Source organism: Electrona antarctica (assembly GCF_951216825.1).
Source record: "Electrona antarctica genome assembly, chromosome: 8".
NCBI classification, from domain to species: domain Eukaryota; kingdom Metazoa; phylum Chordata; class Actinopteri; order Myctophiformes; family Myctophidae; genus Electrona; species Electrona antarctica.
Genome location: NC_136789.1, coordinates 4,556,535 through 4,576,067, shown reverse-complemented (window position 1 = coordinate 4,576,067; position 19,533 = coordinate 4,556,535). Strand labels below are relative to the sequence as shown.

At 44.3% G+C, this 19,533-nt stretch overlaps 1 protein-coding gene across 7 annotated transcripts in view; it reads left to right on the top strand.

Moving 5' to 3' along the window:
* Window positions 1-19,533, top strand: part of specc1 (sperm antigen with calponin homology and coiled-coil domains 1) — a 99,057-nt gene that overhangs the window by 51,591 nt on the left and 27,933 nt on the right. For 5 of the 7 annotated variants that reach the window (XM_079508288.1, XM_079508287.1, XM_079508290.1 and 2 more), the window contains 8 exons: window positions 483-2,020; window positions 5,420-5,627; window positions 6,803-6,876; window positions 7,742-7,917; window positions 13,945-14,117; window positions 15,203-15,303; window positions 15,411-15,483; window positions 15,990-16,119. In XM_079508288.1, the coding sequence (XP_079364414.1) occupies window positions 483-2,020; window positions 5,420-5,627; window positions 6,803-6,876; window positions 7,742-7,917; window positions 13,945-14,117; window positions 15,203-15,303; window positions 15,411-15,483; window positions 15,990-16,119 (2,473 nt within the window). The remainder of the gene's footprint in view (window positions 1-482; window positions 2,021-5,419; window positions 5,628-6,802; window positions 6,877-7,741; window positions 7,918-13,944; window positions 14,118-15,202; window positions 15,304-15,410; window positions 15,484-15,989; window positions 16,120-19,533) is intronic. The other 2 variants (XM_079508291.1, XM_079508293.1) reach the window with 1 other exon arrangement.

The following is a 19,533-nucleotide window of genomic DNA, read 5'->3' as shown; positions in this document are numbered from 1 at the left end:
GGCAACCTTTGCTGCATGTGACATGTCTCCCCCCCTGTCCCTCCCCTCTTTTTCCAGTCAATTGTATCTATCAAAAAAGGCAGTAAAGCCAAAAAAACCTTCCTTCACAGGTGTTACCAATGATACTAATTAAGGCTCTATTTCATTTAGTGTACAGTGGTTCTCAAACCTTTTAATTTCAAGGACCCCCATAACTCTGAGAATTATTGGTATATTCACCAAATTCTTGATTATAGTTAAGCATTAAGCCGTTAAATTGTATCATGAACTGGTTAAACATTATTACTCTGAAAAATCACCTTCCAAGTTCCAACAACCATCACTTAACCCTTTAACATGGCATACATTTCAACCTCACCGGCTTTAAGAAAATGCAGGTCATTGCCAGTGTGTTAATTATGTGCTTCTGTATGAATTTTAAGGGATGAAAATGTATCCCCCACTGTATATGCTGAACATGTGTTGTGGTCTGTATGTTGCAGCAGGTGCCCATGCAGCCAAGAAGTCTGGGATCCCTGCTCCCAAGGAGCTCCCTCCCACCATCGCTAGAGACCGCGTCTCACTGAGGTACGAGCTGCGGACCTCCACGGCAAAAAAAATGGTTCCTAGTTCCAGCACCTCCAGCCTCTCCACCCTGGCCAAGCAGCAGCGCAGCACAGCCAAGACGCGGGTGGACACAGAGGGTGTCACGGACCATGGGCTGCTGGAGAGCCAGGTCAAAGAGCTACTGGCTGAAGCCAAAGTCAAAGACTTGCAGATCAGCAATCTGAGGATGGAGCTGCAGCGCTGCAAGGGGAAAACCTCCTCCGCCTCTTCTGCGTCCTCTTCGCCAATCAACGCTGTGTGCCAGGAGGCCCTGCCAGAGCAAGGCCAGGGTCAGGTGGCCGAGGCACTGGTGCTTGTCGGAGAGCTGAGAGAGAAGAACGGAAAGTTTCAGAGGGAGCTGGCAGCTCTCCGGGAGGAAAACCAGACCCTGAAGGAGAAACTGCTGTGCTTGGAGGCTTCTCCCCTGTCCACCAGCAGCACTACGTTTCTGGTCAATGGTCTGCCATCGGACCTCAGCTTTCCCTCTGCAGCTCAACAAGACCACAGCCCCCCTTCCTCCGCCAGTCCCCTCAAAACCTCCAGCCCTTCACCCGACTCCTCAGAGTTTGAAAAGATCCCATCGCGCTCCACCTCGGTCAGTAGCAGCGTGTGCGGTGAGGGCATCGCGGGCCTGGGAGGAGGTGTGGAGGGCCGCGACGTGTCGGTGGAGAGCCTGACTAAGCAGATCCACAAGATGGAGGAGAGCCACCACAGCACCTCCGAGGAGCTTCAGGCCACCCTGCAGGAGCTAGCTGAGCAGCAGCAGGTGGTGCAGGAGCTGACGGCAGAGAGCACGCGGTTGGTCGAGGAGAAGCGTCACCTGCAAACCTCCCTGCAGCAGCAGAGGGAGCGGATCGACTTGATGGCCCAGAAGAATGAGACGCTGGCCAATCGGCTCCAGGAGCAGGCGCAGGCCCATGCCCACAGAGAGGAGGAGCTGGTGGGTCAGGGGCCCCGCCTGGCCGAGCTGGAGCAGAGGTATGTTGAGCTGGTTGAAAGCTCCCGCTTCGAGCGGGAGAAGCTGGTGGACATCCAGCAGCAGCTGACAGGCGGTCTGAGGGCTTTGGAGCAGGAGCACCAGCAGGCCCAGGTCCAGGTGTGCTGCCTAAGGGAGGAGAAGGACAGCCTGCATGCTCAGCTGGACAGGGAACTGGAGGCCGAGGGAGTGGCGGCGCGCGCCACGGAGGAATACAAGGCCATGGCAGACGGTCTGAAACTGGAGAACAGCAGGCTGAAGGCCCAGCTGGACATAGAGAGGCAGAAGTTGTCTGAGCTGAAGGCCATGCAGAGCACCAGTGATAGCACTGAGCTGCAAGGTCTGCTGAAGATGGCCCACACAGACAGAGACAGGCTGGAGGTGGAGCTCTCTGAGCTGAGACAGGAGCTGCTAGAGGCGCGGGCTGAGACACAGCATGCCCGAGACACCATATCCAAGGTAGGTGGAGGTGAAACTGTGCCATTCATAATGTATTGACAGTATTGTCTCTCAAAATTCAGTCCCTTGTGGGATTCAGACGTTACAAGATTTATTCCTATACTGTATGTGTGCTGATGAATTAAGTTAGTGTTGACTGTCTGATTAGGAACTGTACTTTTCATTGGCCTTTGCAAGTCAGAGGTTGTTTTTTGCAGTTTCCAGTTTGTTGTGTTGTTTGCAAAGTTGCAAACCCGTTTACGGTGTATGTCCTACAATATGTGACTCATTGCAGTCAGACAGCTTAGTTGTTCCACGTTGATGCATTGTTTGTGGTGGTGATAACAATGATTATTATGATGAGGATTTTACTTAGTTGCCGTAAACATTAACATCTGCAATACATTTACTAGAAAAATAAACAACTTTAACCAGTTTTAAACCTGGCATCTCTATTTTGGACGTTTGGACAAAAATCTTCAAAGAATTTCAAAATTAATTTCAAGCAGACTGCTATGAGACTACATTTCCGAACATTGCATATTTAACTTGACCCCCATATACACTTTTGTCGTATGACATTGTTAAAATACGCAAGGTTGAAAGTGGTTAATGAATAAAACAATGCTATGTGCTACAGCGGTTTGAAGGTGACAGTCTGTGGTTTGCGGCTGGTGCTAGTCAGTTTCCCCCACCAGGCCACCACCATAGCACATGAACTGGTGCTAGTCAGTTTCCCCCACCAGGCCACCACCATAGCACATGAACTGGTGCTAGTCAGTTTCCCCCACCAGGCCACCACCATAGCACATGAACTGGTGCTAGTCAGTTTCCCCCACCAGGCCACCACCATAGCACATGAACTGGTGCTAGTCAGTTTCCCCCACCAGGCCACCACCATAGCACATGAACTGGTGCTAGTCAGTTTCCCCCACCAGGCCACCACCATAACACATGAACTGGTGCTAGTCAGTTTCCCCCACCAGGCCACCACCATAGCACATGAACTGGTGCTAGTCAGTTTCCCCGACCAGGCCACCACCATAGCACATGAACTGGTGCTAGTCAGTTTCCCCGACCAGGCCACCACCATAGCACATGAACTGGTGCTAGTCAGTTTCCCCCACCAGGCCACCACCATAGCACATGAACTGGTGCTAGTCAGTTTCCCCCACCAGGCCACCACCATAGCACATGAACTCATGTCATCCGTGTGTTTGAGGGCTCAGTGGCAGTGGATTTCCCCTTCGTTGCCACAAATGTGGGCAGCACTGAGGCAGTGTGGGATTTGGGGTCACTTCCGCGGTCAGTGGGGTGTGTCCTCATCAGCTGTATGATGTCATCATTGTTGGTGTCCATGCTGATGGATGGTCCATGCAATAGCATGATCTCTGACTCAGCCTGTTGGCCTCTGCCACATGGGTGTGAGGGGGAAGCCGTTCCATAACCTCACTGCCACTGTTAGTCATATTGTGTGCAGTGCATCTGGATTACTTTTGGTATGTCACGCTCATAGAGATCTGCCTTATGCTGCCTATATGGACTAAAGTAGTGTCATCTCGAGTTACTGTAGTCCGACAGGGTCAGACGTGGTCCAGACTCTGAATTCCATGAGTCATCTTCATCTTACACAATGACCTGTTGTTTATCATGTCTGTGTTACAGATATGATGTAACGTCATCATGTAAAAATACACTTCCTGTTTACAGCTGATATCAATGGGTTGCCTGCTCTATTGTATTAATAGTTCATTAATAGAAGATGCTTTATTGAGACAGCAGGACTCCTACTCAGTCTGGTAAAGTGTGGAAGATTTTGGGGAACAAATGACTCTATTACTATTACTACTATTATACTACTTTTATAGTATGGAAAGTGTAAGAAATACAGATTTTTGGCCCGAGCCAGCCTAGCGGTCCGGGCATCTAGGCTGCCAATCCAGTCGTGTTGTGGGTTCGACTGCCGATCCCAACGACCTTTGCTGCGTGTCACTCCCCATCTCTCAGTTACTAGTGTACACTATCAAAAAGCCCGTAAACACTTAAAAAAAATCAAATACAAATAATACAGTCCTAATTTACACAACCATGGCCATTTCATATTTTGTTGTGAATAAAATAGGGGAGAGGGAGACGATCGGCGATGTTAGACCAATAAATGGGTGCTGAAACCTGCGACCGACGCTTCGCAAAACTATGCGTTGCCACTGCCAGCATAATAACTCGTCAATGCTAAGCAAGCTGCTTGTAATAGTGTTTTGTACTCGGTGCAGGCAGCAACCGAGAGCCAGTGGGGAGCAGGAAAGGGGGAGACATGTTAAAATGTTGGCTGGTTGAAGACCAGGCGTGCTGTGGCATTCTGGATAATTTGGAAGGGCTTAAGTGAGCATGCTGGGAGGCCAGTAAGGAGGGAGTTACAGTAGTCAAGGTTATTTTCATAGACACAATTTCCATAGAGTTGTCTATGGAAATAGATCCTACACGGGCCAAGACTTACCTGGGAAGAAGACTAGCTCAGTTCACCCAATATCTACCATATCCCTAAATTCTTTGCAGTTTTTTTACTATTTTGAAAAACTATTTAAAATACTTCAAATAGCCGATCTACAACTATTTAACTATTTAAAAATGTTTTTTTTAAATAGTAAAAAAGGCTTAATCTGTTTACCTTTCTCAGTTTGTTTCTGCATTTGTTAAAAAAGGATAAGGGTTAAGGCATCCGCGAAAATAGGACCCTCAGAGCCTTGGAAGAAAAAGACAGAAAATCTTGTGAGGGAGAGAGAGTGCATTTTCCGGCAGCGGCTGATGCCGCGGAGTCGGAGCCGATTGCAGACAACACCCACAGCAGTTTTTCTCTGCGGCATCAGTCCGACACGACACCCTGCCTATACCCAAACCCCAACCCTTACCCTAACCTCACAGGGAAGCCACGGTTGATTTTTAACCGGCAGTGCATGCACATGTCGGGAGCCACAGGTGAGTTTTAACCAGCGACGCTGACACCCTACCTCAGGCCCTAGCCTCACAGGGAAGACACGGGTGACGTTTAACCGGCAGCGCATGTCTCGGCAGTTGTGGCACGGACCGACACTGCCACGGAACAGAGTGGCGGTGGAGTGTCATAATCCCCCCACCATCCCCGGCAGGTGCCACACCTCCCCCCGGCAGACGGCAGTCTGATTGCCGCTGTCGGAGAATGCACACGCTCCTTCTGGATTTCGTACTTGGCACCCTAAGAGTTAATTCTACTCAGAAACAATTCACAGTTCCCACCCTACCCCAGTGATACCCAAGTAACCAAGTATAGCTTATGTTTTACTGATACAAGCCATTGTATGAGATACCTTATCAAAATATGAACCCTGTCTGTGTCTAAGACGGAAGGAAAATGTTCTAAACGTTTCCTTCTTTTGTGCACAGGTGGAAGCCAAGTGCCAACAGGTCCAGGAGCGAGCGGAGAGGAGGGAGCAGGAGCTGAGTGTCAGGGTGAACATCGTGGAGGAGGTGGGAGTCCAGGCGGAGAACAAGCTGAAGGAGCTGAAGGAGACCATCTTTGAGCTGGAGGACCAGGTGGAACAGCAGAGGGCCATTAACCTCCACACCAACCAGACCGTCCTGGACATGGAGAGTAGGTTTACCCAACCCTCTGTGTGTGTGTGTGTGTGTGTGTGTGTGTGTGTGTGTGTGTGTGTGTGTGTGTGTGTGTGTGTGTGTGTGTGTGTGTGTGTGTGTGTGTGTGTGTGTGTGTGTGTGTGTGTGTGTGTGTGTGTGTGTGTGTGTGTGTGTGTGTGTGTGTGTGTGTGTGTGTGTGTGTGTGTGTGTGTGTGTATCAGGACATAACTCGACCGGCGCTGAGTCGCTGCCCCTTGTGACTCAACTCTGATTCACATGGGGCGCCTCTGTCGGGGGTCCGCCTAGCCCCTAGCTCATCCTAGTAATACAAATGTAACTATCTAAAGTACTGGAATTTGGTAGAAGTACCGCCCAAGAAAATGACGTTGCCGCTTTACAAAACGGTTTACATTCTCCATGAATGAAACGAGTGATGGGATTGGTCAAAAAAGATAGTTAATAGGAATGCTGTACATATGACGGTCCCACCACCGCTGTAGAGACTCTCTGCATTAGATCATGATCATTAGGACTTTTACACAGTTGCCGTTCTCATCTATTATCTCCTCAGTGTGTTCAATCTGAAAATGATTGAAGCTGATTTTAAACTTTCCCAAATTTAAAGTTTATTAGCGTATGGGATCTGTATTGTCAGTTGTGGTCCAAAAGCTCAAGTTTACTCATAGTTTTGGTGCAAGCATCCCTGGATAGGGACTAATATAATTTTAAATAATAGCAGATGGAGAACATCTCTCACTCCCACTAGCATAGCAGCCTTAATGCCTAAAGGACACACATCTTCCCCTTCAGCAGACACAGGCACTTGGTTCTGACTGCATATTTCTGTATGATACAGGTTGTCTCCCATTCCCTGTTAATGCAGTTTGGTTATAGTTGTTGACAGGATGAATGATATTTCCATGGATAGTCATGACAGATTTTGTCGATTTATGACATGGAGTTGGATGTGTGACTGATGTCACGACAATTTCATTAATGAGAAATACTCAGGGAAAATATATGTTGCAGCCAAGAATTTAGAAGCAACACTTTTACAAGAGACTGCCATGTGGCTGTTGTATTTCCACTGTATCTTCAACATGACTTGCTGTATTGTATCTGAATAGTGCCAATCCCACTAGAGTTTAAGGCAAATAAGCTGTTTATCATAGATGTTCGTTGTCATTGCAGACCACGTGAAAAAGTTGGAACACCAGAAATCTGATGTGGAGAGACAACTGAAGGTTCAGAATAAACAATTTAAGGTAAGAATGATCTATTGGTAAAGCAATCACTTCAACATAAGTGATTACCTTACTTAATTTGGCAGCAAGTGGTGCCGCAGTGATCATCACATCACAGGCTGAAGACACGTCGCAAAATCGGTGACAATAAAGCTGATTCTGGATACATATGGTTTAGCCTTGCGCTCTGCAGTGTTGGCAGGTGGGAAGCCAGTAGGGGATTGTGTCCTTCTCACTGTACTACTGCGACTCCTACTGGTGGGTTGGGGCGCCTGTTCAGCAAGGAGGGGAAGTGTGGAAGATAGCACACAAGAGGTTACACAAGTACATCACAAACATCACAAACGTAACCTCCAGAATACGAAAGCCACATCAGGGCCCCCCGGGGGTCACAGGCACAACGTTGTCACTCGTTCAATAGCCTACAGAAATGTCTCTGAAGACTACAGTACGGACACTATCTGACATAATTACTTACTGTGCGTTCTCTTGTTCTGCACTATGCAAGCATTGCTGAGGGTGTATAGTGTTGTATGTTGTATTTTTTGCCAATTATGTGATGTACTTTTACTGCTGTATTTACAGTGCTTTATCTTAACTGCTGTGCTGCCTTTGGTGCCTGAATGTCCCTTGCAAGATCAATAAATGTATTACCTTATCCGCACAAATCTTGGCACAAACACTGTTCAGGACATGACAATAGTCAAACCACATGTGTGCCCCAGGGGCCATGTCAGGACCCACTGGGGGAAAATGTTTGATTGGGATTTAGATGGTTTAAGTTAAGTTGTGTTTATTTATTTTTTTGCTTATTATGTGCTCAAATAGAAAATGTAGTCAAATCTAAGCTTCTAAGTAACCAATATACATGTCTGTGTGCACCCAGGATGAAAAGGAAGAATGGCGTCGCTTCCAGGCGGACCTCCAGACGGCTGTGGTGGTGGCCAATGACATCAAGGTGGAGGCCCAGCAGGAGCTGCGAGCCATCAGGAGGCATCTCCAGGAGGAGCAGGATCGCAATGCCAAGCTCTCCTCTGACCTTGAGGCATTGCAGGGAGTCAGGTACCAGCTCTATTGTAGTCTTCATTGAATTATTTATTTGTTTTTTGGCCCCCACAAACCCACCCTCCTCTCCTCCCTGGCATCCCCTCTCAGCTATGGGCTGCAGTCCCCCTTACTCTTCCTAACACAGTCTGGACATGAGATACCTGTCAGAGCCTTGCCATATCCCCTTCATTCTGCATCTTTATTTATTCACAATGCAGTCAGTGAAGTGTGTAGTACATTTTTCCACAACAGTTCCTGAAGGCAACCATTCCACCCTCACTTTAAGAGGCTTTAGTTTCTAAATTTTAATTCTTGAGACCCATTTGTTGTTTACGAGGATGTGCTGAATTGTACTGTATAATACAGCCACATTTATAGTCTTAACGATATTATCTGTTATAGTCCAAATCTGTGAGTTTTATGGCTTAATGAATCCTCAAGACAAGAGAGTTTAGTGTTCTGGGACTTGGCAAGCTCTGTTGGTAGGTTAGCAGTCTCCTGCAGTCTCTCCCTCTGTTTACTTTGGTCCTCTGAGCTGCTGCCTTCCTCCGTCTCTCTCTTTGTCTTTATCTCTTCCACACTGACCACCTGTCGTAACGCTCAACCCTCACACTGCACAAATATCGGGTACTCTTTCTGCGGGGGAAAGTTTTAGTAGGTGTTCTCATTCTTGTGCTGCCTCAATCTAAGTGGTGTACAATACAACAATACGTGCCGTGTACTACTTTGCATTCACTGCTCATTCCTCTAACTGTAGGAGCCGTTTAAAAGCGGCTAAATTCATCTGTGAGGCAGTATTGCTGCTCTTGCACTGTAGCCTTCCAGTGATGTGACTGGTGTATTGATAGTGTGTCTGTGTGTGTACATGTACTATATGTGAGCGTGTGCATGCTGTAGTATTTCTGACAGTGTTGTCCCTTCTCATTATCATGTCAGGTCAAATCCCCATGTGGCAAAGTCAGCCTGGATTTGCTACTATTGCTGTATTTTACTATAATATATTTCTGTCCACTCGTAAAAAATATATATATATATATAAAAGCAAAAACAAATGAAGTAAATTAACTTTATAAAACAAAAACGGTCATATCAACTCAAAAACCTCAAGGGCCATTTTAATTTGATCTAACAAAAGAACATTTATGTTTGGTAGAAAATGTAATTGTAATCGGTCTGTTATCGACATTCTAAGCTACAGAATGTTCTGTCAGTGTATAGTAGACAGTAGATAAACTAGCCCATTTTCTCTGGGATTAGCCGCTATGCTATGTCGGCTCCCCTCCCCTCCTGCAGCAGCTCCCTCAGATGACTCATTCAAAGATGTCCCTCTGACAAGCCTCCTTATGTCAAGACCAGGTGAGTTCCCTGTCCTGTCAGACCACTTTCAGCCAACCTAACATCTCTCTCTCTCTCTGCTGCTGCTGAATGGCCTTTCATCTTTGGTTTACTTCCTCTTTGCTGCTTCATAATGACTTTGTTTCTCTCTCTGTATGCCTGTCTGATGGACTGGCTGACTGGACTGTGCCTGTTGGGGGCTCCCATGTCTGTTTTTGTGCCTGGAGTCTTGTTGCTTTGCCTGGTTAGATTGTAGTATATCCCTGCTTGTGTTTGGCACCACCTGCTGTTTTTTTAGTGAACAACTCTCTCCTACCGTTTTTTCTTTTTTTTTGTTCAGGAGGGTGTTCTGCCCAGCATGACTTGAAATGAACTCATCTGCTTCAGACCAATTTTAGAAGTATACAGACTAGTCATTTAAATGAACTTTAGACCATGTATTAATCTGTGGGATATGCATGGTACAAAGGAAACAGTGAGTCTGTCAACAAGTCCGTTTTGTTAAAGGACAACTTTGCTTTTTTTTCAGCCAAGGTTCATGTTTTAGGTTGTTATTAATAATAATATAATAAACTTTATTTAAATAGCACCTTTCATACATAAAATGCAACCCAAAGTGCTTCACATAAAACAAATAACAAGCAGCCGAATGCCATAAAACAATACAAGACAAATATAGACAAATTAGCAAATACAAATAGCAATACAAAAAGAGAAAATGGTAAGGAAAATTGTAACAGAACATTGAATGTGAACACAAGATCAATCTAAACAAATGCCAAGTTGAAAAAATAAGTTTTCAGCTCGCTCTTAAAAATAGCAAGGGAGGTCGCCCTTTTAAGGTGCAGTGGTAGTGTGTTCCACAACTTGGGGCCATAGACCCAGGAAGCGGCCTCACCGGTGTTCTTATGGGTCATTTTAGTAGAAGAGCGGATGAAGACCTGAGTGTTCTAGTTGGAACATAAAAATGTATGGAATCCTTAATATACGAAGGTGCCAAGTTATTAAGTGCTTTATAAACAAATAAAAGTGCATTGAAATCTATTCTAAACGATACTGGTAACCAATGTAGTGTTGACAGGACTGGACTAATGTGATCTCTTCTTCTGGTATTTGTTAAAATTCTAGCTGCCGCATTCTTGGATTATCTGTAATTGTTTTTATAGATTTTTTTGGGTAGTCCTGTAAAAAGGGAGTTGCAATAATCTAGTCGGCTTGGGATAAAAGCATGTACAAGTACTTCTGCATCTCTCTGATTTAAAAAAGGTCTTACTTTAGCCATGTTTCTTAAATGAAAAAAAAGCTGTTCTTGTGATCTTACTGAAATGAGAATTAAAATGTAGGTCTGAGTCTAAAGTCACACCCAGGTATGTGACTGTGACCTCTGTTTTGACATGTCTAGCCAGGGATCCAAGCATTAGCTGTACTTTTTCTCTCTCAGACTGGGGACCAGTGAGAAGGATCTCAGTTTTTCCTTCATTGAGTTTTAGAAAGTTATTACACATCCAAAGATGGATGTCATTGAGACAGGAAGTGAGATCACTCAGAGCATTGGGGTCGTCTGGTGAAACAGATATGTGTAAGTGGGTGTCATCTGCATAGCAGTGATAATTAACATTATGGCGTCTAATGATGTGACCAAGTGGCAGCACAAGAGGATGGGTCCTAAAATACTTCCTTGAGGAATCCCATACTCTATTTCAACTGGTTCTGATATTGAGAAAGTAAAAGATGAGTCTTTTAACTCATTTGAGTCTAAATATGATTGTACTGCGATTTCTTTATTGTTATTTACTACAGTCGTACTAGACCCCAAGAAATGACATCTGGCCACAAAAGATCACGGGATCTACTGAATGTGACGGGGGATACTAGGGGGATGCCATACTGTGTGTCGTAGGCTCAATAGGTTAGTTTGTGATCTTGGTGATCTTTTATGGCCAGATGTAATTTCCTAGGGTCTAGTAGGAGTCGGAGTGTCGGACTATAGTAAATAATAATAAAGAAATCGCCGTAAATTTTTTAAACAAAAGACATATTTAGACACTTGTTTGAATGCCCCCGCCCCCTGTCAAAAATATCTAAAATGGTTAAAATGAAAGAAAGTAGCAAATGAAAAAAAAAATAACACTTATCTTTTACTTTAATAACAACCTAAAACATGAACCTTGGTTGGAAAAAAAAACAAAGTTGTCCTTTCAGAAAGGAGAATCTCGGCTAACTGGGTATGCTGCTCAACTATAATGTTGATAATACATAAACGGGATGGTATGTTATCATTCTGTAAAAAAAATAAAAAAATAAGGTCTCATTTCAATTTAACACTGGGTTCCTTCCTCTGTTTATTTTCAGGATCACCAGCGGGGCCACGTTCGACACTAAGACGGCAGTGGAAGGCCGGTAGAGGATTTCCACCCACCAGCTCAAAGCCAACTCAACTATGTCCTATGTCCATTTGTCAAAATGTCATTAGTTATTTAAATTTTGTCAGGGTGACTGGTAGACAAGTATATGAAGTATGATATATCTCCATTCTCCACAGTCTCATGTGACAAATGTGTCTTTGGTGTTTTTATATTCTTGGAACCTTCTGTGTAATTATGTGTAATGTTTTTTTATCTGTTTCTGTGAATGTACCTTTTCTGTGTGACTTTCTTGGCCTATGTCAAAGAGATGACAGTTATTGGTGAGACGATCCTTTTTGATAGTTTTACTTTTTGTGCCTTTTAGGATTTGAATTTGCTAAGTGAGAGAATCACAAATAAATATTAATATAACTTACCATATAAATTACCATGTTAAAATATTTAGGTCAACTGCTTTCTATTTAACTTATGTATGTTAAATCTGACTTAAGTTATGACAAGTGACGCCATAAAATCTTGGTGTTCATGATCTGTGAAGACATTTCTTTCAATCAGTTTTCTTATTTTTACTAGAGACCGTGGGTTGGTCTGCTGCTGTAATGGGGTATTTGAAATGAATGCAGTACTATGTTTAGCCATCAGATGGCACAATTGAACTCAATATGAGCAGCAACCAGATTAAATCCTTAATGAGATCAACTGCACTAACACCTACTACAGTATTTTGTACATGTATTAGCCATGTATTCATATATTCTGCTTCAGTTTATAGATCATCTTATAGATCTAATTCTGTCTGCCAAATGTGACAAATGAACAATGCTGATGTAAGTCTACACAGGGAACATAGATATACAATAGGTAGCTGGCACTCAGTACTAAGAGCACTGCCCAAATTTGTCATCACTGCCACAACCACAAATAGCCTTGCCTCACACTAATTTCCATCATTAGTGTGAGTTTGGACATCGTAAAACAAACAAAAAACTGTGCTGCAAGTTCATCTCCTAAATAATTTCGGTGGGGTAGGATTTCCATCATGGACCAACATTGACCATAGAGTGGGTCAATATACATTGTTGCTGAGGCACAGAACTGTTTGGTCTGTGGCTCTGATACCACAATGAAGTTAATCAGGACCAATTTCATCACCTAATATGGAGTTTTCTGTCTTACATTGGAGCAAAGACATGTTGACCTCACAGTACATACTGATATAGTACATACTGTATAGTACAACAGGATGAGCAGACATGGAGAGTAGACTGTCTGCATGTTTCAAATCCGGTGTGATTAGCAAGCAGGGTAGCATAGAATATAACAGGCTGCCCAATCTCAGGTTACACCTACACTCCAGCTTTTACCAGTGTTATTACTGTACATTTGTATGGTTTTATGAAAAGCCATAACATTTGACCAGAAGCTGGTGACCTGGTGGGCAGGTGGATAACTTCTAATAGACCACCTACTGTAAGGCAAGATGAGGTATTAACTATGTCACTGACTGTCAATTTGAAGTGTCTACACTCTACAGTCAACACATTTGCTCAACAATTACTGTCAATAAATGTGGAACTGTTTTTTTGTAATTTATTTAGTGGTGTTTTATCAAGGAGAGACTTGTGATCGGTTTTGTGCCTATGACAGATCATCAAAATACACAATTCTGTTTGTCCAGTTCAATCTTTTGTTATTGGAACAAATTAATAAATGAAATTACTCCAGTCCAACTGTGGTGTCTCTGTGTGTGTGCGTGTGTGTGCTTGCTCTTTGCACCTTAAGGGTGATTTATACTTATTTGCATGCTGGTGTCGAGCACCGACAATAGCATATCTACCAGCTCACAACACGTCACAGCACAAAGTTTCTCATCGACTGATAAAGTTACTGGTCTCCTCCAGGCTAGCTGATCTGGAATCCAATGTCAACAATAGGGGATATGGATGCAAAGTCTCTTTCAAGCACTAAGTGTTATTGGTTCCAAATTTAGACCTGGTTATCTATTCTAGAACATGTGCCCAGTTATTCACAGTTTTTTACACAAACATGTTACTGTAGCTCAACATAATATAGATTGATATTGAGTGCTATTAACGGTACATTAATGTCAATTAATTAACCTGTCCGGTCCCCACTTTTCAAGCCACAATGTATAGTGAGTGATTTCTAAACTCGTATTATGGTTAGTACCTTGTTTTGATAAATATCAATTCAGGAATACAACATGTACATTGGCACAAATGGCACATGTCACATTTTTGCACACTTGCCATTGTGCCCTGCATGCCACAACACGGCTTTGCCCAGTATATTTCCACACTACTTCGATTGTGTCCCTTAGGTCCCAAAGTGACGAGGGGAGAACAACTGACCCGGACGAAGCTCATCACTGGTGTGGCATCCCGATAGCCCAGACGGCCCAGGCAGAGTGGACAAACTCTAACGGAGATGGCGATCTAGAGCCAGAGGCTACTGTGAAATCCCTTATCACGTCCTTTGATACAGTTGGACAGAGTGAGCACAGATCAATTTAAAACAAACATACACATGATATGGGTTCATATACGGTTCATATCGAGTGCTAGTTGACTGTTCATTTTTACCCACATAACTGGGGATGACTGTTTATGCACACTTTGGCTATAGTTATGCTCGTTAATACTGTTAATATACTTTTAGTGCACTTTACATCTGTATCATTTATACATGTATAGTTTGTACAACAGGCAAATCCCAGGTAGTCCAAGTCCAGGTTCTAAACCTGTGGGTTGGGGACCCCCAGGGGGTCCTCATATGATTTTTGTTTTTTGGAGGGGTCCCTACACGACAGTAAAGTGACAATTTTAATACCTAAAAAATATCTTTGTTTGTCCTATATTTCATAACTGTGAAAACAACTGAGACAGACAGACAGACAGACAGACACAAAGGAGTAGAGATATCCAGCTGGGATGTTTCCTAGCTTCCTCTACAACTGAGTCCTATATGGTCATCTGTTGATGGGAATTGACAGCGTTATTTAGACTGGCCACAGGCAGAACTGAAGGGTATTGGTTTGTATACTGTACTGTACTGTAGCTTTATCAACAGAATCACTGTAGGAATGAAGAGACTTCGGCCTGGTTTTGCTCATGAGCTGTGCTCAGTATCAGCTCGGTGGAAAGGTTTATCCTGGTCACATTTTCCAACAAATGTGCAGATTATTATTATAGTCCAACATAATCAGAAAAAGCCTGCACACTTACAAAAACTGTTGAGGCCCTTTGGATGAAAAAATTAAAAGATAAACGTTTGTCATCGGAAAATCAGCTATCAGATATTATTAGTTATTATTATTATTACATTAATTCCAGGGCTTCCATGGGAAAATATATATATTTTTAAAATCTCAATGGAATTTTCTCCTGTTTAAATAAAGAAAATACAGTTAACTTGGCATATTCCAGCTGGCACCATCTTGTGAGGTTTTAAGCTTATTACTTTCAATGGTGTGATGTCACGTTCTCTTTCTATATCAAGTTACACTATTTATCATTCATGTGGTGGTGACACACAAACTAATATAGTAGGCCTATGCATGCACTGTATGGGTGTTTCAGACGGACCAGGCCACACGGTCCAAATGCTCTCCTCACAGAGAAGTCCTCTAAGTGGTATCCCAGTCCGCACAGCCCCTGCTGCTGCAGTCTCACCTATACAGGTACAATATGCCTCCTTTTTTTACTTTCTTTCTTTTTCTTAGAGAATGCTGATAAACTTCTGTCCTGATGTAATAACCCTGATTCTGGTCCATGTCCTTGTATGTAGAGACATTCGTACATTAAACCACTCTCAAAGACGTTGGAGAAGAGGATCAACCATGGGGAATTCGCTCATCCCGGTATGTCAAACACAGAGTTCACGCTGCTGTATTACATGTATTTATGCTGTCCATATCATTTTGCTATCACTCTCATGATGTAAATGGTAAGCCTTGCAAGCTGCCATGAACGTGACTAATAAACACAATTACTGTGCTACTGAGTTCTACTGTACTTTGACCAATGAGGCAAGCTCAAGTGTCTGGAAACTGAATGATAACTCATGCACATTGTGTTAATGTAGAAATATGCACTATTTAGGATTTTCCACGGCTAGTATGAAATTGCCTAAAGAAAGTATCAACAAGTATCTCTGTATAATTTACTGTGGCTGACCCACAGTGTGATTGTAACTGTTCTCCATAATACTTATGTGTGAAACTTGTGCTTCTGTCATGACATTTAGATCTCTATGTAAACAACATCCCTTCTTTAGAAAGTGCTTGTTTCTGACTCACTGTTCGTTCCAGCTAACACTTAACATTTCCCACTATGTTTTTCTTCACTCGCTCTCACGGTTTCCCAGATATGATGTCGGGCTGTGGAGAAGATTTGAAACCTAATAGCCTTATGAGAAAGAGCCCTTCCTTGGAGTCTGTGATCAAAATCCCTGTCTCCCTCAGCAGTCGCTACAACCGAGCCAATAGCAAGCTCAGGTGGGAATTCCATCCCTTTCATACAATCTAACAGAGCTCTAACATGCTTGTCTGTGATACTAATGTCTCTTCTGATTAAGCACCCCTCTTAAGCCTCTCTTCCCGAAAATAACTGATTTAATCTGAAATTTTATTTTCAGCAAGTGACATAGTCTTCACTTGGAACAAGCAGAGAATTCTTAGTAAGATAGGAAATAAATAAGTAGATGTAATTCCTCAGCCAGAACCTGAATGTCCTCTGCTCCATCCATCCATCCATCTTCAACCGCTTATCCGTAGTCGGGTCGCAGGGGCAACAGCTCCACCAGAGTGCTCCAGACTTCCCTCTCACAGCAACATTAGTGACTTCCTCCTGGGGGATTCCGAGACGTTCCAAGGCCAGTGAGTCGATGTATTTCCTCCAACTGCGCCTTGGTCTGCCCCGGGGTCTCCTCCCAGTGGGACGTGCGTCGAGGACCTCTCTAGGGAGGCGCCCGCGAGGCATCCTAACCAGATGCCCGAACCACCTCAGCTGACTTCTTTCCAGGCGAAGGAGCAGCGGTTCTACTCCGAGTCTCTCTCGTGTGACTGAACTTCTCACCCTATCTCTAAGGGAGATGCCAGCCACCCGTCGAAGAAAACTCATTTCGGGCGCTTGTATTCGCGACCTTATTCTTTCGGTCATGACCCACACTTCATGACCATAGGTGAGAGTAGGAACGAAGATTGCTCGGTAGACAGAGAGCTTTGCCTTCTGGCTCAACTCTCTTTTCGTCACAACAGTGCGATACAGCGACTGCAATACCGCCCCTGCCGCTCCGATTCTCCGGCTGATCTCCTTCTCCGTCCTCCCCTCACTCGTGAACAAGACCCCGAGATACTTGAACTCCTTCACCTGGGGTAATGCCTCATTCCCTTCCTCTGCTCGATTTATAAAATATATATTTTTCAAAGTATCTGCTTTGATACTGCTTAATTCCCAAAAGGTGTAAAATGCAGACTTGCAAAAATATGCAAAAGATTCCAAGGCACACATATATATGGATTTATTTATAAGCAAGGCAACAAGAAATATGACCAAGGTGTTTCGACCTAGAAGGTCTTCGTCAGGGTCTTTCCCTGACCTTTTCACCAAAGGCGGAGTGCCTTTGGTGTCTGCATTTTACACCTTTTAGGAATTAATTAAGCAGTACTACCTTTTATGTTCATAATCTTACAAGTTAAAGAGCCATAAAAAAACTGTAAACACAGGCAAAATCGTTCTCTATCAACCAAATAAGTAATTAACCTCTTGCCGAGCCCTCTTGCCTAGCGGTTTCCGTTACCTTGCTGTATAGTATTCTGCTGGTTTCAACTAGTAATCTGCGCTGAGCGCTCTCTTTGTAGATTAGCAACATCTGGGAGGGCTAAATCAGCTTCACCTCTCCTTCTAATCTTGCATGTCAGATAGTGGGCAGGATCTGCATCTGCGACAAAGTACTGTAGGTGCTCTTTACTCTCGCAGGGATCCTGAAGAAGGCCTGGGAGTATGCATATCCGGCCTACATGTGTTTTGTGGATTTGGAGAAGGCATATGACCGGGTCCCCCGGGAGGTGCTGCGGGAGTATGGGGTGAGGGGGATCTTGTTGAGGGCCATCCAGTCTCACCCAAAGCGAGAGCTGTGTCCGTGTGCTCGGGAGTAAGAGAGCTGTGTCCGTGTGCTCGGGAGTAAGTCGGATTCGTTTCCGGTGGGGCTTGACCTCCGCCAGGGCTGTGCCTTTTCACCTATTCTGTTTGTGATTTTCATGGACAGGATCTCAAGGTGAAGTCATGGTGGAGAGGGTGTACAGTTAGTCATGGTGGAGAGGGTGTACAGTTATGGTGGAGAGGGTGTACAGTTCAAGTCATGGTGGAGAGGGTGTACAGAGGGTGTACAGTTAGTCATGGTGGAGAGGGTGTACAGTTATGGTGGAGAGGGTGTACAGTTCAAGTCATGGTGGAGAGGGTGTACAGTCATGGTGGAGAGGGTGTACAGTTCAAGTCATGGTGGAGAGGGTGTACAGAGGGTGTACAGAGGGTGTACAGTTCGGTGAGCTAAGGGTTGCTTCACTGCTTTTTGCAGATGATGTGGTCCTGATGGCACCATCGGCCCGAGACCTTCAGCTCTCACTGGATCGGTTCGCAGTCGAGTGTATGGCAGCTGGGATGATCAGCATCTCCAAATTTGAGGCCATGGTTCTTAGCAGGAAACTGATGGATTGTGCAGTCCGGGTAGGCAAATGAGACTTTGCCTCAGGTGAAATTGTTTAAGTATCTCGGGGTCTTGTTCATGAGTGAGGGGAGGACGGAGCAGGAGATCAGCAATAGAATCGGAGCAGCAGGAGCGGTGTTTCAGTCGCTGTACCACACTGTTGTGACGAAATGATTGCTGAGCCAAAAGTAATAATACTGATGGCCAGAGTTGTGAGACATTTGATAAACAGTAGGTGAGTGTGTAGCACAAAACACTGGTCGTTAATGTTAGCCAGCCAGCCAACCCTTGCACGCTCTCATGACATGCAGGGATCAAGATGGTCAAACCATTACTTCTTTTGGTATTGTTTGTGTGATATACCATCGCTATATCATTTTGATATCCTCCAGCTACTGCAACATTTGTTTTGATAGTTTCCACACTCATGGTCACACAGCGCCTTAAACAGAGAAATGTTTAATCTTGTGAAATGTTTACCATGCATAGAGCAATGACCGTCGTGTAGGCTTCCCATGGCCTCCGCTCCAATGCAAGCCCTGGGGAGGAAACCCTCATCCAGATAGGAAATTAACAGGATATATACCACTCGAAGAATAGACATAAGCAATAGGAACATTAATAGGGAATGCTTAAGTCTGGAGTCTCTGGACGTGTGGGTTTTAATGATGTCTGGTGCTTGAGCACGCTGTTTCAAAGCTGCATTGCTAAATATAGTTTCAATGTTTTCATTTAACATAAATATACTGAAATACAAACATGCTAGAAACGGAAACACACACACACACACGCACACACACACACACACACACACACACACACACACACACACACACGCACACACGCACACACACACACACACACACACACACACACACACACACACACACACACACACACACACACACACAGTCACACACACACACACACACACACACAGTCACACACACAGAGGATATCTGCTCACTGTTATGACAATTATTCCCAGTCCCCCCCAGTAGTCCCTGTCAGTGCTGAACCCTGCAGCCTATACGGTTTGGTCTTGGGGAGAATGCAGATAACCACCATGTGTTCTCCAATGCACATGGAGTTGCCATCTGCTTCTTTTCACTGTTTGTGAGGAGGTACACTGCAAGCGTGTAATGCATGCTACATGCTATCCCCGCTGAACAGGTGCCCTGGCCAACCTGCCGGTTTCCCACCT